The sequence below is a fragment of the Hemibagrus wyckioides genome, linkage group LG05 (assembly GCF_019097595.1).
Source record: "Hemibagrus wyckioides isolate EC202008001 linkage group LG05, SWU_Hwy_1.0, whole genome shotgun sequence".
Lineage (NCBI taxonomy): Eukaryota > Metazoa > Chordata > Actinopteri > Siluriformes > Bagridae > Hemibagrus > Hemibagrus wyckioides.
Window position 1 is genome coordinate 7,401,928 of NC_080714.1, and position 14,644 is coordinate 7,416,571.

The 14,644-nt window shown below is 36.4% G+C and overlaps 1 protein-coding gene across 2 annotated transcripts in view; it reads right to left on the reverse strand.

Annotated features, from left to right (window-relative positions):
• slc12a5b (solute carrier family 12 member 5b) overlaps positions 1-14,644 on the reverse strand; it is a 63,268-nt gene that overhangs the window by 1,732 nt on the left and 46,892 nt on the right. Inside the window, exons 16-26 of one of the 2 annotated variants that reach the window (XM_058390373.1) lie at positions 14,400-14,504; positions 13,952-14,120; positions 13,678-13,870; positions 13,240-13,409; positions 11,332-11,463; positions 11,131-11,238; positions 10,165-10,290; positions 9,382-9,569; positions 9,021-9,035; positions 8,619-8,752; positions 1,746-7,346 (exon numbers count right to left, since the gene is read on the reverse strand). In XM_058390373.1, the coding sequence (XP_058246356.1) occupies positions 7,255-7,346; positions 8,619-8,752; positions 9,021-9,035; positions 9,382-9,569; positions 10,165-10,290; positions 11,131-11,238; positions 11,332-11,463; positions 13,240-13,409; positions 13,678-13,870; positions 13,952-14,120; positions 14,400-14,504 (1,432 nt within the window). In that variant the 3' untranslated portion in view covers positions 1,746-7,254. Of the gene's footprint in view, positions 1-1,745; positions 7,347-8,618; positions 8,753-9,020; positions 9,036-9,381; positions 9,570-10,164; positions 10,291-11,130; positions 11,239-11,331; positions 11,464-13,239; positions 13,410-13,677; positions 13,871-13,951; positions 14,121-14,399; positions 14,505-14,644 lie in introns of those variants that run through there. The other variant, XM_058390374.1, reaches the window with a different exon arrangement.

Consider the following 14,644-nt stretch of genomic DNA (forward strand, 5'->3'; position numbering starts at 1 on the left):
AGATTGGTAGAATCTTTCTTCATTTTGTTAGTTTCTGAGGTTACACTTCTTTGCTGTCCTCAACCCTTTTGTGTTACTGTCTATCTGAGTATGGCTGCTTGCGTTTTTATGTCTTGTAGCCTGATAAGAAATGCAGTGTTTATTGGCTGAGAACATGGCGTATTCTTTCAGTCTCTATGGTCCAGCAATGGGCACCTGCACTTTGGCCCTTGGTAACAAAGTTTATGAACACTCAGCAGCTCTTGAGCCACAGAATATGGTGTAGTATATACTGTACTTAGATGTCATTTTTATTCTACTACATGATAAGGTGATGGAGATGGAGACTAAAGGTAAATGTAGCAGATCTTTCACTTGGGTTGTATAATAGCAAATACTATGTACTATTTGCTGTGATGTTATTCATCATTATATGATTAATTCACCTAGACACATATTTACCTTGTGACCTTATGCATGTGAATATATTCTTTGTTAACCCTGAGAAAAGGACATGAAACTGATGAAAAACACTGTGTATACATGTGATAAAAGCTGGATAACAACTGAACCCATGTGTGTTAACTGGCTCTGCCTTAGTTTATTGCCTAATATTAACATTAGAAGCACATTTTTTTCTTTGCATGTATAAAATCATACTAACACCAACACAAACTTGTGAGCATGACTTATTAATAGTCTGTGGAGATCTGCATCTTTCAAATGCACATTTTGCAGCTTTGCCCCAATGAGTATGCCATTTGGGGGTGTTTTATTCACACTTTCAATATACAAAGGGCAGTGGTCTCTTCTCTATACCTTGGTCTCTATAATCAACATGATGACTTACTGTTAGCACATGGCTTTGTGGTTAGCATGTTTGCCTCACACCTCCAGGGTTGGGGGTTCAGTCTATCGCAAGGCACACTCACACAATATAACTACAACACATGTCTTTGGGTCGGAAAGGAAATTCAAGTACCTCAGAGAGTACCTCCCTGTATTGTATTGTATTGTAGGCCGATTGGCATCTCTAAATTGTCTGTAGTGGGTGAGTTTGGATTTGATTGTGCCCTGCAAGGCAGGCATTCTGTTCAGGGTCTACCCTCCTGCCTTGTGCTTTGAGTCTCCTGGGAAAGACTCCAGCTTCCCTGAGACCCAGTAGGATGAGCAGTGTAGAGAATTGATGGATAGATGGATTGATGGATTATAACCCCACTGTCTCCTTAATTTGGTCTCACCGGAACCCACCCACCAGTCAGTGCTCTTCTATTACATGGCACCTACCAACCAGGAAGTCTTGAAATGGAACAGGAATTCCTGTTCATGCCGCCTCACCGGGCAGCTCAACAAGTTCGGAGAAAAGCACTGACTGCCCACTTCTGCATACATGTAGTACTGCATACACTGTGATTGACAGGGAAGAGAGGATGACATCCCACCCAATCAGAGAGCCACATGGCCAGTTTGCTGTCTTGACCTCCATGAATGTCTGTCACAATATCTTACTTGATTTTATTAATGAAAGAAACATCACACTTAACCACAACCCTAGAAGGATAAAGATGAATGAATGAATGAACCTTGATGGTTAAATGTATCTGTTCTTTATATACACAGACATTCATTTTGTGCAAGTTTTCCTGAACACATTTAATACCGTGAAATGTCATTCATGTCTTTGTTAAGTTCTGACATATTTCTCAATTCCGTCCAATACTGCTCAAAGGCAAAGACCATTTTCAACAAAAAAGCAGCCACAGCGATGTGTGTAATAAAACGACAATTTATTGCATTTGTGCAGACGACTCTATAAAATGGTCCAGAGAAACCATTAGCCATGTAATAGAGAAGCATTTGACAAGGTAAAACAATAATTTCAGATATCTCTTTTAAAATATGTTATCATCCAACACAATAGAGAATACACTTTTCTGTATTTTCTTTAAAATATTAGACTTGCATGGACATGGAAATAAAACACCTACACTGGGATATAACTCTATAATAGTTTGTATTTACAAAAATGAAACAGCACTGCCTAGCTTTTCCTATTTCTTATAGAAGTACAACTCAAACACACACACACACACACACACACACACACACACACACACACACCCTCATGCCCTTTCTAGATAGCTCTATCCTTCTTTCTCACATATGCACTCACACACATTTCGTGAGTCCTCTCTGGAAGGATAGAGAATTGGAACAGAGAACATAAAACACCTATAACATCGAACCTAAACCATGTCTGCATTAGACTACTATACAAAAACATATCACTAATCCTCTATGAATAGAACACAAATGCCAAAGTGTTTAGAAATGCAAATTCTCTTTCTTACCTTTTTTTTTTTTTTTTTTGCTGGGTGAGAATTTTTTGTTCTATTTTCTTTCTTTTTTTTTTATTTTTTATTTTATTTTTTTTTTACATTTTTTAGAATTCATAGTACGTGTGTTTATGAAACCAAACGCTAGATTACATTTAATAAGCTGCAGATGAACAGGGCCTGGTAGAATCCTGCTGTAAACACCAACCCAAGGCTCAAACAGATATATTTAATGTTCTTTTTGTTTTTTTTTATGAAATAATTATCATTTAAGAATAGTGGTTTGTGACCACTCAAAAACAAAAAAAAACTTTTTAGATATTAAATATTTATCCTAATTTAAAGAAGATTTTTCGATAAACACATTTTTAGGCTCAACACAACATTACTAACCGATTAAACTGATGGAGAGAATTTGCAGAGTTCAGTGTTGAGGTTCTAACCCCAAGCAAATAAAGATACAGTGACTCCAGAAACTGATGATCCAAATCAGATCTTGCTGAAAAATCGATCCTCTAAGAGGAAGCCATGGGTCTTTATAATACTCATTATTGCATTTGTACTGTAAGTATTTGTGACTCCTGAGTCACACACTGCTTTTCTACACCGTACATTTGTTAGGCTACATCTTCCTCTGCCAAAGACTCTCTAATCTCAAACCTACTCCCTAAAAATTTGCTTGTTTTCTTTTCTTTTCTTTTTCTTTTTTTTTAAAATGATATTCTCACAATTTCCACAACAATCATGCATAAGTTTATAGCACCTTCTGAAAAAACCTGCAGTTTAATTAAAATAACTCTAATTCTCTGCTCTCGTTATTGACCTTGCTGGAAAAAACAAACAAACTTTCCACTCTCACTGCAAGAAGGCTACAAGTCAACGTTGCATAATTAGCATGAGCTGAGATTCGTGCTGTAGGTTTCTGGATAAATATAGAACGCTCTGTTCCCTAAAGGCAACTTCACAGCACAAGACAAGCGTGAGGGGGAAAAATAGCTGAGGGGGGAGCAGTAATATAAAAAGCAATGAAACCGAGATGCGAAATAAAATTTGACCATCACGTCACAGTGCTAACATTTGTTCTACTTTGCCGTTACAGAAGGAAGCGTTTCATTAAAGAAAAGCCGACAACGGGCTAAAAATTGGACACAGATTAGCCCTAGCGTTAGTGTTAAGTCCAGAACTACTCTTGAAACTCAGTCCAGCCCTGTAAGTAAGTAGTAAATAACAGATGCAATTTATAAGCATGAAATGATATCGGAGAGCCCTTAGCATCACTGCGAAATGAAATTATTTCCAAATGTTCCACTTTGGTAACACTTTCCAAATGACGTTAGAAAAGTAAGTCTTACAAATTAGCTAGAATTAGTCGTTTTTTAAAAGTTGACCACGCTATAAAATAAATACGTATTAATAAATATTTGTAGTTGCTTTATTTGTTATTGTTTGTTAGTTATAAAGGTTGTGCACTACAGCACATAATGAATGGCATTATATTAAATCGTGTCACTTGCATTACAACATGACTGTCAAGGAATTATTTATCGCACATTATTAGGGCGTTATGAAGCATTATTAAAGTATTAGGGCAATCGTTATCAAATGACAAAGAAGCCGTTAACGATCTATGAATCCCGGCTTCATAGAAAGTGTTACCAAACCTTTTATTTTTAGTTTAGACGTAGTGATTCAGCTTTTTAGACCTGAAATAAAGTGTGGTTTTACTTTTTTTTTTTATTTATTTAGTTTCATAGTATTACTATGTGAGAAACTTTGAACAAAAAAAAAAAAAACCAAACAAACAAAAAAGGAATCATGATGCACAATTCACAAATTCTAGTTGAATTTAGAAAATGTGAAAGTTTTAAGTAAGAAATGGAAAGCTACTACACAATCGTACTCAGTCTAGCTATGTAAATCTTTTTCTAGCTTTAAAGTAGCTTAGATTGTTTACAGCTATTTAAAATAAATAGAAAAAAAGGAATAAATAAATGAATAAATCAAGCGAACATATTAAAGAAATCTTTGGCGAAGGGGATAAAAATGGTTTCCGAGTTTCTCCTTTCGCTATACCAGTACGCTGTATGGTATGATAGGTAGTCTGCTATTAACATGGACATGTAGTGTTGTTTTCACAAAGACATCAGCTCTACGTTAATGGGCCCAAAGTGCCAGAAACCCTGTATAACCACCAGAGAGAGATTTCCCACCCTTACGGAAAAGTCACAAGAATTTCACAGATGAGCTTTTCGGCACTTCACAAGTTTAGGTTTCACACATTTTATAGTTTCTATTTTCACATGCAATTTTTCCCCGACAAAGATTCATTTATTTTAATTTGTTGTTGTTTTTTTTTTTCTCACATGTTGAGCCTTATATACATTTAGGCTTTTCATGCTAAATATTTTGTATAAATAATTTTTTAATAATTATTATTCATTTTTTTCACATTTAATTTTTGTTCATGGTTGATTTATCTTCACTTCATATTTTTTTCACAATTCACTTCATTTCACACGATTTCCCTTTTCACACACAATTAATTTCACCTTGTTATTTTTGCATTTTTGCATTTTTTCCTGATTCAATTATTTTCACATGTGATTTTTTTATGATTACATTTTTTTCCCCACGTGATTTTTGGCAGCTAGGTTATTTTCACGTGAGATTTTCTGGATGATTGAAAATACTTTCTCATATAATTCTTCACAATTACTTTTTTTTTTTTTCATGATTAATGTGATGTTTTTACGGGAGTTATTTTCAAGTGTAATTTCGTTCATTTATTTTCACACAATGTCGTTCACAAATAAATCATTTTCACGTGGTTCCAGGTCCAGTTTCGATTTTTTCACACTTTCATTTAATTTCACATAATTGCACATGCATTTTTTTCTGTGATAATTTTTTTTCGAATGTGATTTTTCACAGGTATTTTCACATGTTTTTTCAGGATTAAATTTTTTTTCCCAAGTGATTGTTCACGATGAAGTTTTTCATGATTCGTGTATTTTCACGTACGATTTGTTCTAAATATATTTTTTTACTATGATTTATTTTTCAGAGGAATTGACTGCTTTTTATTCTCTGTCTGTTTTATTCTCTTATTTTCGCAGGTTCATTTGTTTCCATGTGATTTTTTAAATATTAAATAACATAATATCTATAATATTTAATGTAATTATTTTTTAAAAAATATGTAGAGCACCCGTGAAACCTTTATGATTTTTCGGTAAGGGCTGATAATTGAGATCTACTCGAATGTTACCCTTCCTCCAATGCGTGCGCTATACGAAATTGAGCTCACGTGAAAAAAGCACAGTCAGGACAGTGCTCTTAATGTCAAACGGCTTCCTTGCCTCATTTACGCAGCCTGTGGTTGGTGTGATTCTTATACATGTGTGAGAAAAGCAGAATCCTTAGCGCAAATGGATTCGAGTTTCTCCTTCACCTGTCACAATGACACGAAACAGCAGAATTATGTTTTTTTCACTAGTCTACTCAGTAAACATTTTCTCCTTTGCAATTTTCCCAAAAAATAAGAGCATATTTGGATATATATCTACTTCTACTTTAAGTAAACAGAGAATAATGCTTTTGAATATCTTGCTGTTCCATCTAGAATATTTGACATAACACTTTTAAAAATAGAGAGTGCGTTTAGGTTTAGTTCGATTTCGCTTTTTGTTGTTTTGGTACATTATTTAAACCATACAAAATGAATGAAGGCCTGGGAAAGTGCCTCATTAGCTTATTATAGGAATATAACCAGTGTTCCTTCTTCACCTGTTTACGTTTAAAGAGAAAAATCCTATTTAAATGTTTTTTTTTTTTTTTTGTCCATATGGCACACATTGCACATTTCAGTGTTTGGCAGAAGCTGGTGATCATCATGGTATTCATTCATTCAAAATCGCTGATAATGTTAATAATCTTTTCGTGTAGATAAATATTCACAATATACATATACTTTAACATTTTAAATTCCTTTAGAATATTTTCTGCTCTTTTCTTGTTGTTTTTTTAACGCTGTATGCTGTATATAATTTTTTTTAAATCGATAAAGCTTTCACATGATACTTCTTTTTTTTTTTAAGCAATAATATTTATAATATATCTATACTACAGTATGTACATCTCTCTAGGTGTGATATGCTGATGCGTATCAGAATCGTTCACAATAGGATCTCGTTATATCTGTCGTCAGTGTAAATAGTTTACTATGAACTGAAGTTGAGATTTGTGTGTAAAAAATATAAAACTGCCTTCATGGTCTGGTCAAGTTTCCAAGAAGCTCACGTCCCTGTTTCCCTGTTTTTTTTTTTTTTTGTTTGTTTCTCAATATATGAACAGCATCCACTCATTGCACACACTTACGCATCTCAGCAGCATCACTTTTCAATAATCAGACACGTCCATGGCATGAACGCATGGACAGCTACAAGGTTCGGCTCTCCGAAGCAGTCAAGCCAAGCACACTCACACACACACACACATTCTGTGGTTTGGATTCAAAGTGCTTCTCGGGCCGTAAGACGATACGCTGGAAGACATTTTCATAAACTGATAGTTAAACCTGCTTTTTCTCAGTTTTACAGTATCAGTATCAGGGTGTTTGGCTGAGTCTAACTTTGGGATATCGGTCTTCTGAGAGTCAGCTAGCTATCTGTGCAATGCATGTCCTTTCAAAAACCAGCAAAAACAGTTTGCAGTTTCTTAACTGAAGAGAAAATAAAGATATGGATAGAGAGAAGAATGCTGAGCTAGAGTGATGGTTAAGCTGGTGTAATAAAGAGGTCTGTCTGATGTAGTGCAAAGTAGTCTGATATGTGCTGGGGCTCTATTGCTCATGGCACAGTCTGGGAACGCTAAGATGTTCAGTCTATGGATCGAGCAACATGGCATGAGAAAGACTTCAGAGAGAGGATGGGCCTGTCCATTAAGAGTAGATGGTGATGACCTCACGTCCGCCACCACGCACGAGGAGGACTCGGTTGAGACCCTCAGTCAGGACCTCCAGGAACTCCATGTCTGTAACACGACTAAGTTAAAGAGTTTAAACTTTCAGGGCTGGATAAAAAATATTGCAGATATACTGTACACAAGAATGAAATGCTTTTCACATGTGATTTTCTTTTCACATGCATTTTTTTTATGATTAAATTATTTTCACAATTATTGTTTTTTTTTACAGTGAAGTGTGATTTTTCCTGAAAAAAAATACTGTTTGTAAAGTAACTTATTTTATTGTATTTTTAAAAAAAAAAATAAAAAAAAATTTCACTTGTGATTGTTTAATGAATCATTTATTTTCCAACAAATTATTATTTTCACGAATAAATCATTTTCACATTTAATGTTTTTCATAAATCATGTATTTTCACAAAATTAATGAGATTTTCACATTATTTTCTTTTTTTATTTTATTCTAAAATTAAATATATATAATATATATAATATAATTATATATACATTTTATATGTCTTTTTTCCCCCTCTAATTTCTTTTAAATTATTTGGGTATTTTTATAGGTGATTTGCTCAATTCATTTATTTTCAGATGTGCAGGAGAAATCAAAACTGTGTATAACTGGGGACTGCAGGTTTTGCTTAAATACAGATATCCACAAGAAGTCAATTATTTTCACATTTTATTAATTATAAATTATTTTTTTTTATTATGTTTTGGACTGTGTTTTATGATTCATTTATTTATCAAATAGATTTATTTCATGTGCAAATCAATAAAAAAATCATTTCACAAATCATTTTTTACCAGAATAATAAAGTAAATAATAAAGTGAATTTATTATTAACCTGCCTTTTTTAAATAGAAAATTATGTATCAAAATCTTTCCATTCAGTCAAAGTGCCCGAAACTATGTGTAACTCGTGCTAGAAAAGTGATCTCTATCCAGTATATCACATTTATCCTCAGTGCATTTGGATTTTAATGTAACTTTTACTTTGAGACAGAACCTGAGAGCAGAAAAGTAAAGAAAACCCATAGAAAATATATTCTTTTGTTGATTCAATCATTTATAGCATCATTCTGTTGTCACTACATTGTGTATCTAATGTCCTGTTTATACACTATTCTGCTTATTTACTCTTCAGTGTATTTTGCTCTGTGTAATCTTTTGCACTTTATGTAGACTTGCGGATGTTCCCATGGAAACCACATTTCGTACTTATGTATACTCTCTAGATAGAGGAATGACAATAAAACCCCACTTGTCTTGGTTCGACTTGAGTCTTCATAAACATTTCTTTCAAGGTGAGCAAATTGGAGAGGAAAGGATACAGTTCTCTTCTCCTGTGCGGTTTTTGGGAGGCCCGGGCATGTTTAGCAGGACTAGCTTTGCGTCTTGCGACTTTTTCATGATCACTTCATTAAGCTTCTGCGCGTGGTGCATGCGCCTCACGTTGAACCGGTTCCTGAAAAGACACCATGGGGAGAAAATGATGGTGTGCTGTTTTCTAAATAATAAAAAATATTCTATTTACAGGATATCTGTCACTATTAACCCCGCCTGATTGGCTTTCAGACTTATATGTTTAAATTAAAAGACTTGGGAGGTGCTACAAAGGCAGATGAAGCCTCTATAACAAATCCTATTATTTATTACAGATCTCTTCCCTGTACATGCTGAATCTGGTCATATGCGTGTGTAAGGGTGTCGTGGTAATATGAGAAGGTACTCACAGGTTTTCCCATTCCCTGAAGCATGACCAGAAGAGAACAACACTGCATTTAGAGCTCATTAATATAATACTATTAATATAAGTATTTAAAACACTGAGTCTGATTAAAGCTGAAATCCAACAAATTCACCACAAACATCAATTGTTCCAGGTTAATTCTACTTGGCTGCAGATATTTAGTTTTTATTTATCCTTGATTTGTGACAGATTGTCAGACTAGAGATATACTATTATACCCCTGTTTTGTGTCCAAGATGGCTGTCATATAACATAACAGAACAGTAAGTCAAATCCATGTGACCTTTCTTACTTTTCAGGTAGATATTTAACAAAAACTGATTTTGTGTAAAAGCATGACTTACGGTTTTATGTTAAACATGTCTTTAGTGGTCTCCGGATTAGCCACGGATGGATTCTTGGACTTGTCTAAGTCATCACTCCAGGTCATTTGCACCTCCTCACTGGGGCTCATGGCCCCTTTGTCCGTAGGAGTCGGAGAAACTGGGCTTGTCGGGGTGGGCGTGGCGTTCTTACCTTGGATGAGCTGTACCTGTCGGGAACAGGAGAGACGGACAGACTGAGAGAGGAGAACAAGGATTGACGAGGGGTTCGGTGAGGGGGAAAAAAAATCACAATAAAAACTACTGCTTATTAGCGATAATCAGTGTTATTGTTATAAACCTATTATGGCTGATTCTTTTAGCATGGAAATTCTAAGTTACACTTTGCTTACAGTGCTGCCATTTTGTTTAATCTGTACTTTGCACTGGATAATTGTTTAATCTAATTACTCCTCGTTTCTGCACCAAAGGCACTTTGAGAAGTCAGTGATCGAGAAATTAATCCTCCTCCTTCATGCTCATTACACTACATTTGCCTTCTCATTCACTGGAATCGAAGATATATAGACTGTATAATCGAGTATATAAAGTCTGGGCTAGAAGGAAATCAGCCGCAGCTATTAACACTTTATTAGACATAAAGTTTTCAAAACTAACTGCAAATTATATTCACGCTTGCGTTGTCTGTTTGTCGATGCATAAAATGTGACATAATTCATATTTATTTTAGTTAAAAGTAGTTTGGAAAAGCCTTCCATAGCTATCACTTTATTAGTGAAAAATGATTTAAAAACCTAAAGCTACCTCTTCCTCTGGTTTCTCCTCAGTGCTGCCCCCTGCAGGCTCCTCACTGATGTTCTTCGGTGTATGCAGGTTCGATGGGTTCTTCCGGCGGATGGAGCCACGGGAGACGTCTGTGATGCTTTGAATCTGGACGTAGAGAAAAACCCATTTTACTCAGACTCTACGACTGGAAAGATTTGCTTTCTGTTTTAGTAGAAGCAGAACTATGGGCTTGTGTCCAATACAGCACTGATGTCTGTAAAGCTGCTTTCAGCCAATATATAAAATATCTATTCTATCCTATTCCCTTCAATTTATTTATTCCTGTATTCTATTTTATTACTCTCAGTCCTTTTTATTCTATGCCATTTAATTCTAAGTTTGATTCTGTTAGATTCAAATTGATTCTTTTTGATTGGATTTTATTATAATGTTTTCTATGTATTTTATTCTGTTCTGTTGTATTTTCCATTTTATTTTATCCTATTACATTCTGTTCTTTTTTACTCTGTTTTTTTCTTTCCTATTTTAATTTGTTCAATTTTCTGTTCTGTTCTTTTCTATTCTATTTTTTATGTTGTGTGTATAAAGCTATATACTGCATGTATATACCGTACATACATTCTGCTATATTATATTCTAACATATTCTTTTCAATTTTATTTTATTTCATGTTCCTTTTTTCTATTCTATTCCATACTATTTTATATTTTGTATTGTATCCTGTACTGTTCTGCTCTTTTGTCTCTTCCTTTCTGTTTTTGTGCTCAGTTATATTCCATTCTATTCCCTGTTCATGTGAAAAGCTTTAATGTTACACACACACATCTTTACACAATAGAATCACAAGCTTTCAGGGATTAGCAATAGTAAGCCCAGCTGCTTAGAAACTAGCCCAATATTTGATATTTGATAAAAGAGAAAGACAGACAGACAGACAGACAGACCGACAGACGGTACACTGTATAATATTGCTGTAACCCTTACCTCTCTCTCCCACTCGTTCTTGGTAAGGTGCATCTCTTTTAGGATCTGTGACCTCTGTTCCATCACTAGAGTCTTCTCATAAGTGTAAGCTGAGATATCACTGTCATGCTTTGGGCACAGGGTGAGGAGAGGTCAGTGGGTATGTGTGTGTGTAGATGTGTACAGTTGTGCAGATGTGTATGAGTTAGGCATGCATCTCACCAGCTCCACCACTTCCACCTCAGCATCGAGTCGCAGGTGATAGAGGAAGGTCATCAGGTCTTTCTTCATCTGAATGCTGTTGTCATCCATCTGAGCCACGGTGAAGATGCGCATTTTGCACTTCCTCCAAACCTAAACACACACACACAAACACATATACACACACAAAAGAAATGAATTATGACATCTGGCCCGACCCATCGCTCATACATCATCTGAAAATTGTGATGATACACTCGGTTTTTAATGACCAGCAAACCACAGTGCTGCTGAATTCTTCATTCTGATTGGTCAGAAGGTGTTGATTAATTGTCTGAACCAGCAACTCGGATAGTGGTGCCAGCTGGCAGGCAAATTTCCAGGCTTTCAACATCGGAAAGTTTTTGCAATCCGAGTTCTCAGTGACTTGAACCGAGCTACACTTTTCTTACTAACTTCAAGAGAGAGAAAGAAGAAAGCCTGGTAAGAAGTTACAGCGGTTATAATGTAAGTGACAACAGGAAGTAACTTGTTTTCTCAGTCGATTCACAGCTTAGTATAAATCACACAACAAGACAAAGGAATGTCATTCTTTCTTATATTTACTCTTCTAGAACAGAAATAAACCCTTCAGCACATGCAGTCAGTAAAAAAAATCGATTTCAGGATGTACATTTGATTATTTTCCTGTAAAGATCACAAGTATTTTATTCCTCACTAGATGTTTATTTATACAGGTATGACCAATGACCTTGTAAATGTCCCAGAATCAAACATTTTTTAAAATTACATCCCTATGCACATTTGGGCAGGAAAAACCATAACCTTAAAACAAATATCATGTTGGTTTTACCTCTATCTTCGTTCAACTCGTCTATCATTAAAAAAAAAAACGGAGCATGCTTTATTCAGTAATACATTACAGTACAAATGATGAAAAATCAGAAAGTAAAAATCAAAAAGCTCTAAAAATAATTCTTAATTTATTTTTTTTACACAAGGAAAAGGTTTCTGGGCTGCAGAATGATGTCATCTGTCCGTCTATACACTACACAATACAAACCATTTAGAAACACCAATCAGCCTACATGTCTTTGGACTGAAGGAGAAACCCAAGAACCAGGAGGAAACCCCTGAACATGAAGAAGGTGTTGTTTTTCAGGGTTTGGGCGCTGCCCCTTAGTTCCAGTGAAAGGAACTCTTAATGCTTCAGCATACCAAGACATTTTGGACAATTTCATGCTCCAAACTTTGTGGGAACAGTTTGGGGATGACCCCCTTCCTGTTCCAACATGACTGCACACCAGTGCACAAAGCAAGGTCCATAAAGACATGGATGAGTGAGTTTGGTGTGGAGGAACTTCACAGAGTCCTGACCTCAACCCGATAGAACACCTTTGGGATGAATTAGAGCGGAGACTGCAAGCCAAAACTGGGACGTCTGCCTTTACATGCACATGAATTTAATATAGAGTTGGTCCACCCTTTGCAGCTATCAACAGCTTTCAACTCTTCTGGGAAGGCTTTCCACAAGGTCTAGGAGTGTGTTTATGGGAATTTGTGACCATTCCTCTAGCAGCGCATTTGTAAGGTCAGGCACTGATGTTGAACGAGAGGGCCTGGCTTGCAATCTCCGTTCTAATTCATCCCAAAGGTGTTCTATCAGGTTGAGGTCAGGACTGTGCAGGCCAGGCAGACCTTGCTTTGTGCACAGTCATGTTGGAACAGGAAGGGGTCATCCCCAAACTGTTCCCACAAAGTTCATGAAGCATGAAATTGTCCAAAATGTCTTGGTATGCTGAAGCATGAAGAGTTCCTTTTTATTGGGGCCAAGCCCAACCCCTGAAAGACAACAACTGAATTCAATGATTTGGTGGAGTGTCCAAAAACATTTAGCAATATAGTGTATGTTAGCAGGTGTGTGAATACCTTGTGCTGTCGCAGCAAGAAAGGCAGGAGCATAAGCATTCCTCCATCATGGACAATCCACCAGACGTCGATATGGCCCTCACTGAAGCGCTCACCGTTAGACGGATAAGCAGCAATGTTTTTAGGCACCAGAAGAGCCAAGTGAGCAGCCGTGGTCTCCCTCACAACCTCTAAAAGAGAGAAAAAAACCCAAACCCCAGTGTTTTGTAATCATTTGGATCTGCCAAACTACAAAATTCGAATTATTACAAACCTGGCTTCTCTCTACAGTAGCAATAAATGTTCACGTTTTCATTTTTACAGGGGTTCCTTTACATTTGCATCTATTTAAAATGCTGCATCCTTTATAGTCATCATCATTTATAAAGAACAAATTATAACAGATTTTTCTCCATGTCAGTCGGATTGCAGAACTTGGTGCAAGCATCAGCAACATACCAATGAAATTCCTTAGCTGTCGGTGGTCCTCATGCTGCTTCCAGTTCTTGGGAAAGTTGATGACCACAGTGTTGTGGCGCAAACCTCCAAGTCCTCCAGCTTGGATCAGATGAGAGGTGGCATCACGCAAGTTGGAGATCACCACCTGACTGAAGCCCTTCACCTTCTCTGTCTCCATCACCTTCCTCAGGGACTAAGCAGAGCCATTTGTTTAAAAGTGATCTTTTTTGGAATAGTGCATGTCTATGTGTGTGCATTTTCATCCTTTTCTTACCTGTTCTGCTTTTTGTGCTTGTTCATAGTTGTTAAGGTAAGTGCCCTCAATACAAGCACCCACAATGGTTAACCCTTTGCCTGCCTTCAGCTGATTGGTCAGTGAGAGAAGGCGTGGCTGCTCCACGTTCTGCTCGCCATCCAAACCAACCAGCACCATGATCTGAGGCCTGGGAAAGATAGTGAGAAGATAAGAAAAAGATAGACAGAGAGAGATTAGCTTATTACTTTGGTCTTACATAATGTACATGTTTATATAATCACAGGAAGATGTTCTTGTTCTTGGACCTTTACAACTTTTAAGGAGGTTATGGTATTAGCTAGAGTTAATATCATGCTTTTTTCTTAAAGCGTTGGTCACTTGTAATAATCTTTTGGTGAAAAAATCTAATCTAATCTAATACACTGAATGACGAGTGGATTGTTGGTACATCTGGTGTGATGCTCACCTCCAGTTTTTGGTGTGCGGTGGTCCTTCCTCCAGCCTCATCAGAGCATAACGGGCAGCGCTGAGAGAGATGCCACGTATCCCATCACCCCACTCTTTCTCCGCCCTGAGACGTGAAGGAAAAAAGCCCACAAGTGTCAAGGTGGCTTCATTAATAGCACTTTTCCACTGATTAGAGCGCTCCTAATTCCTTTGTCCTTTATCCAATATCTTAATGGCATCATGTACCATACACGCTGCAGCGAT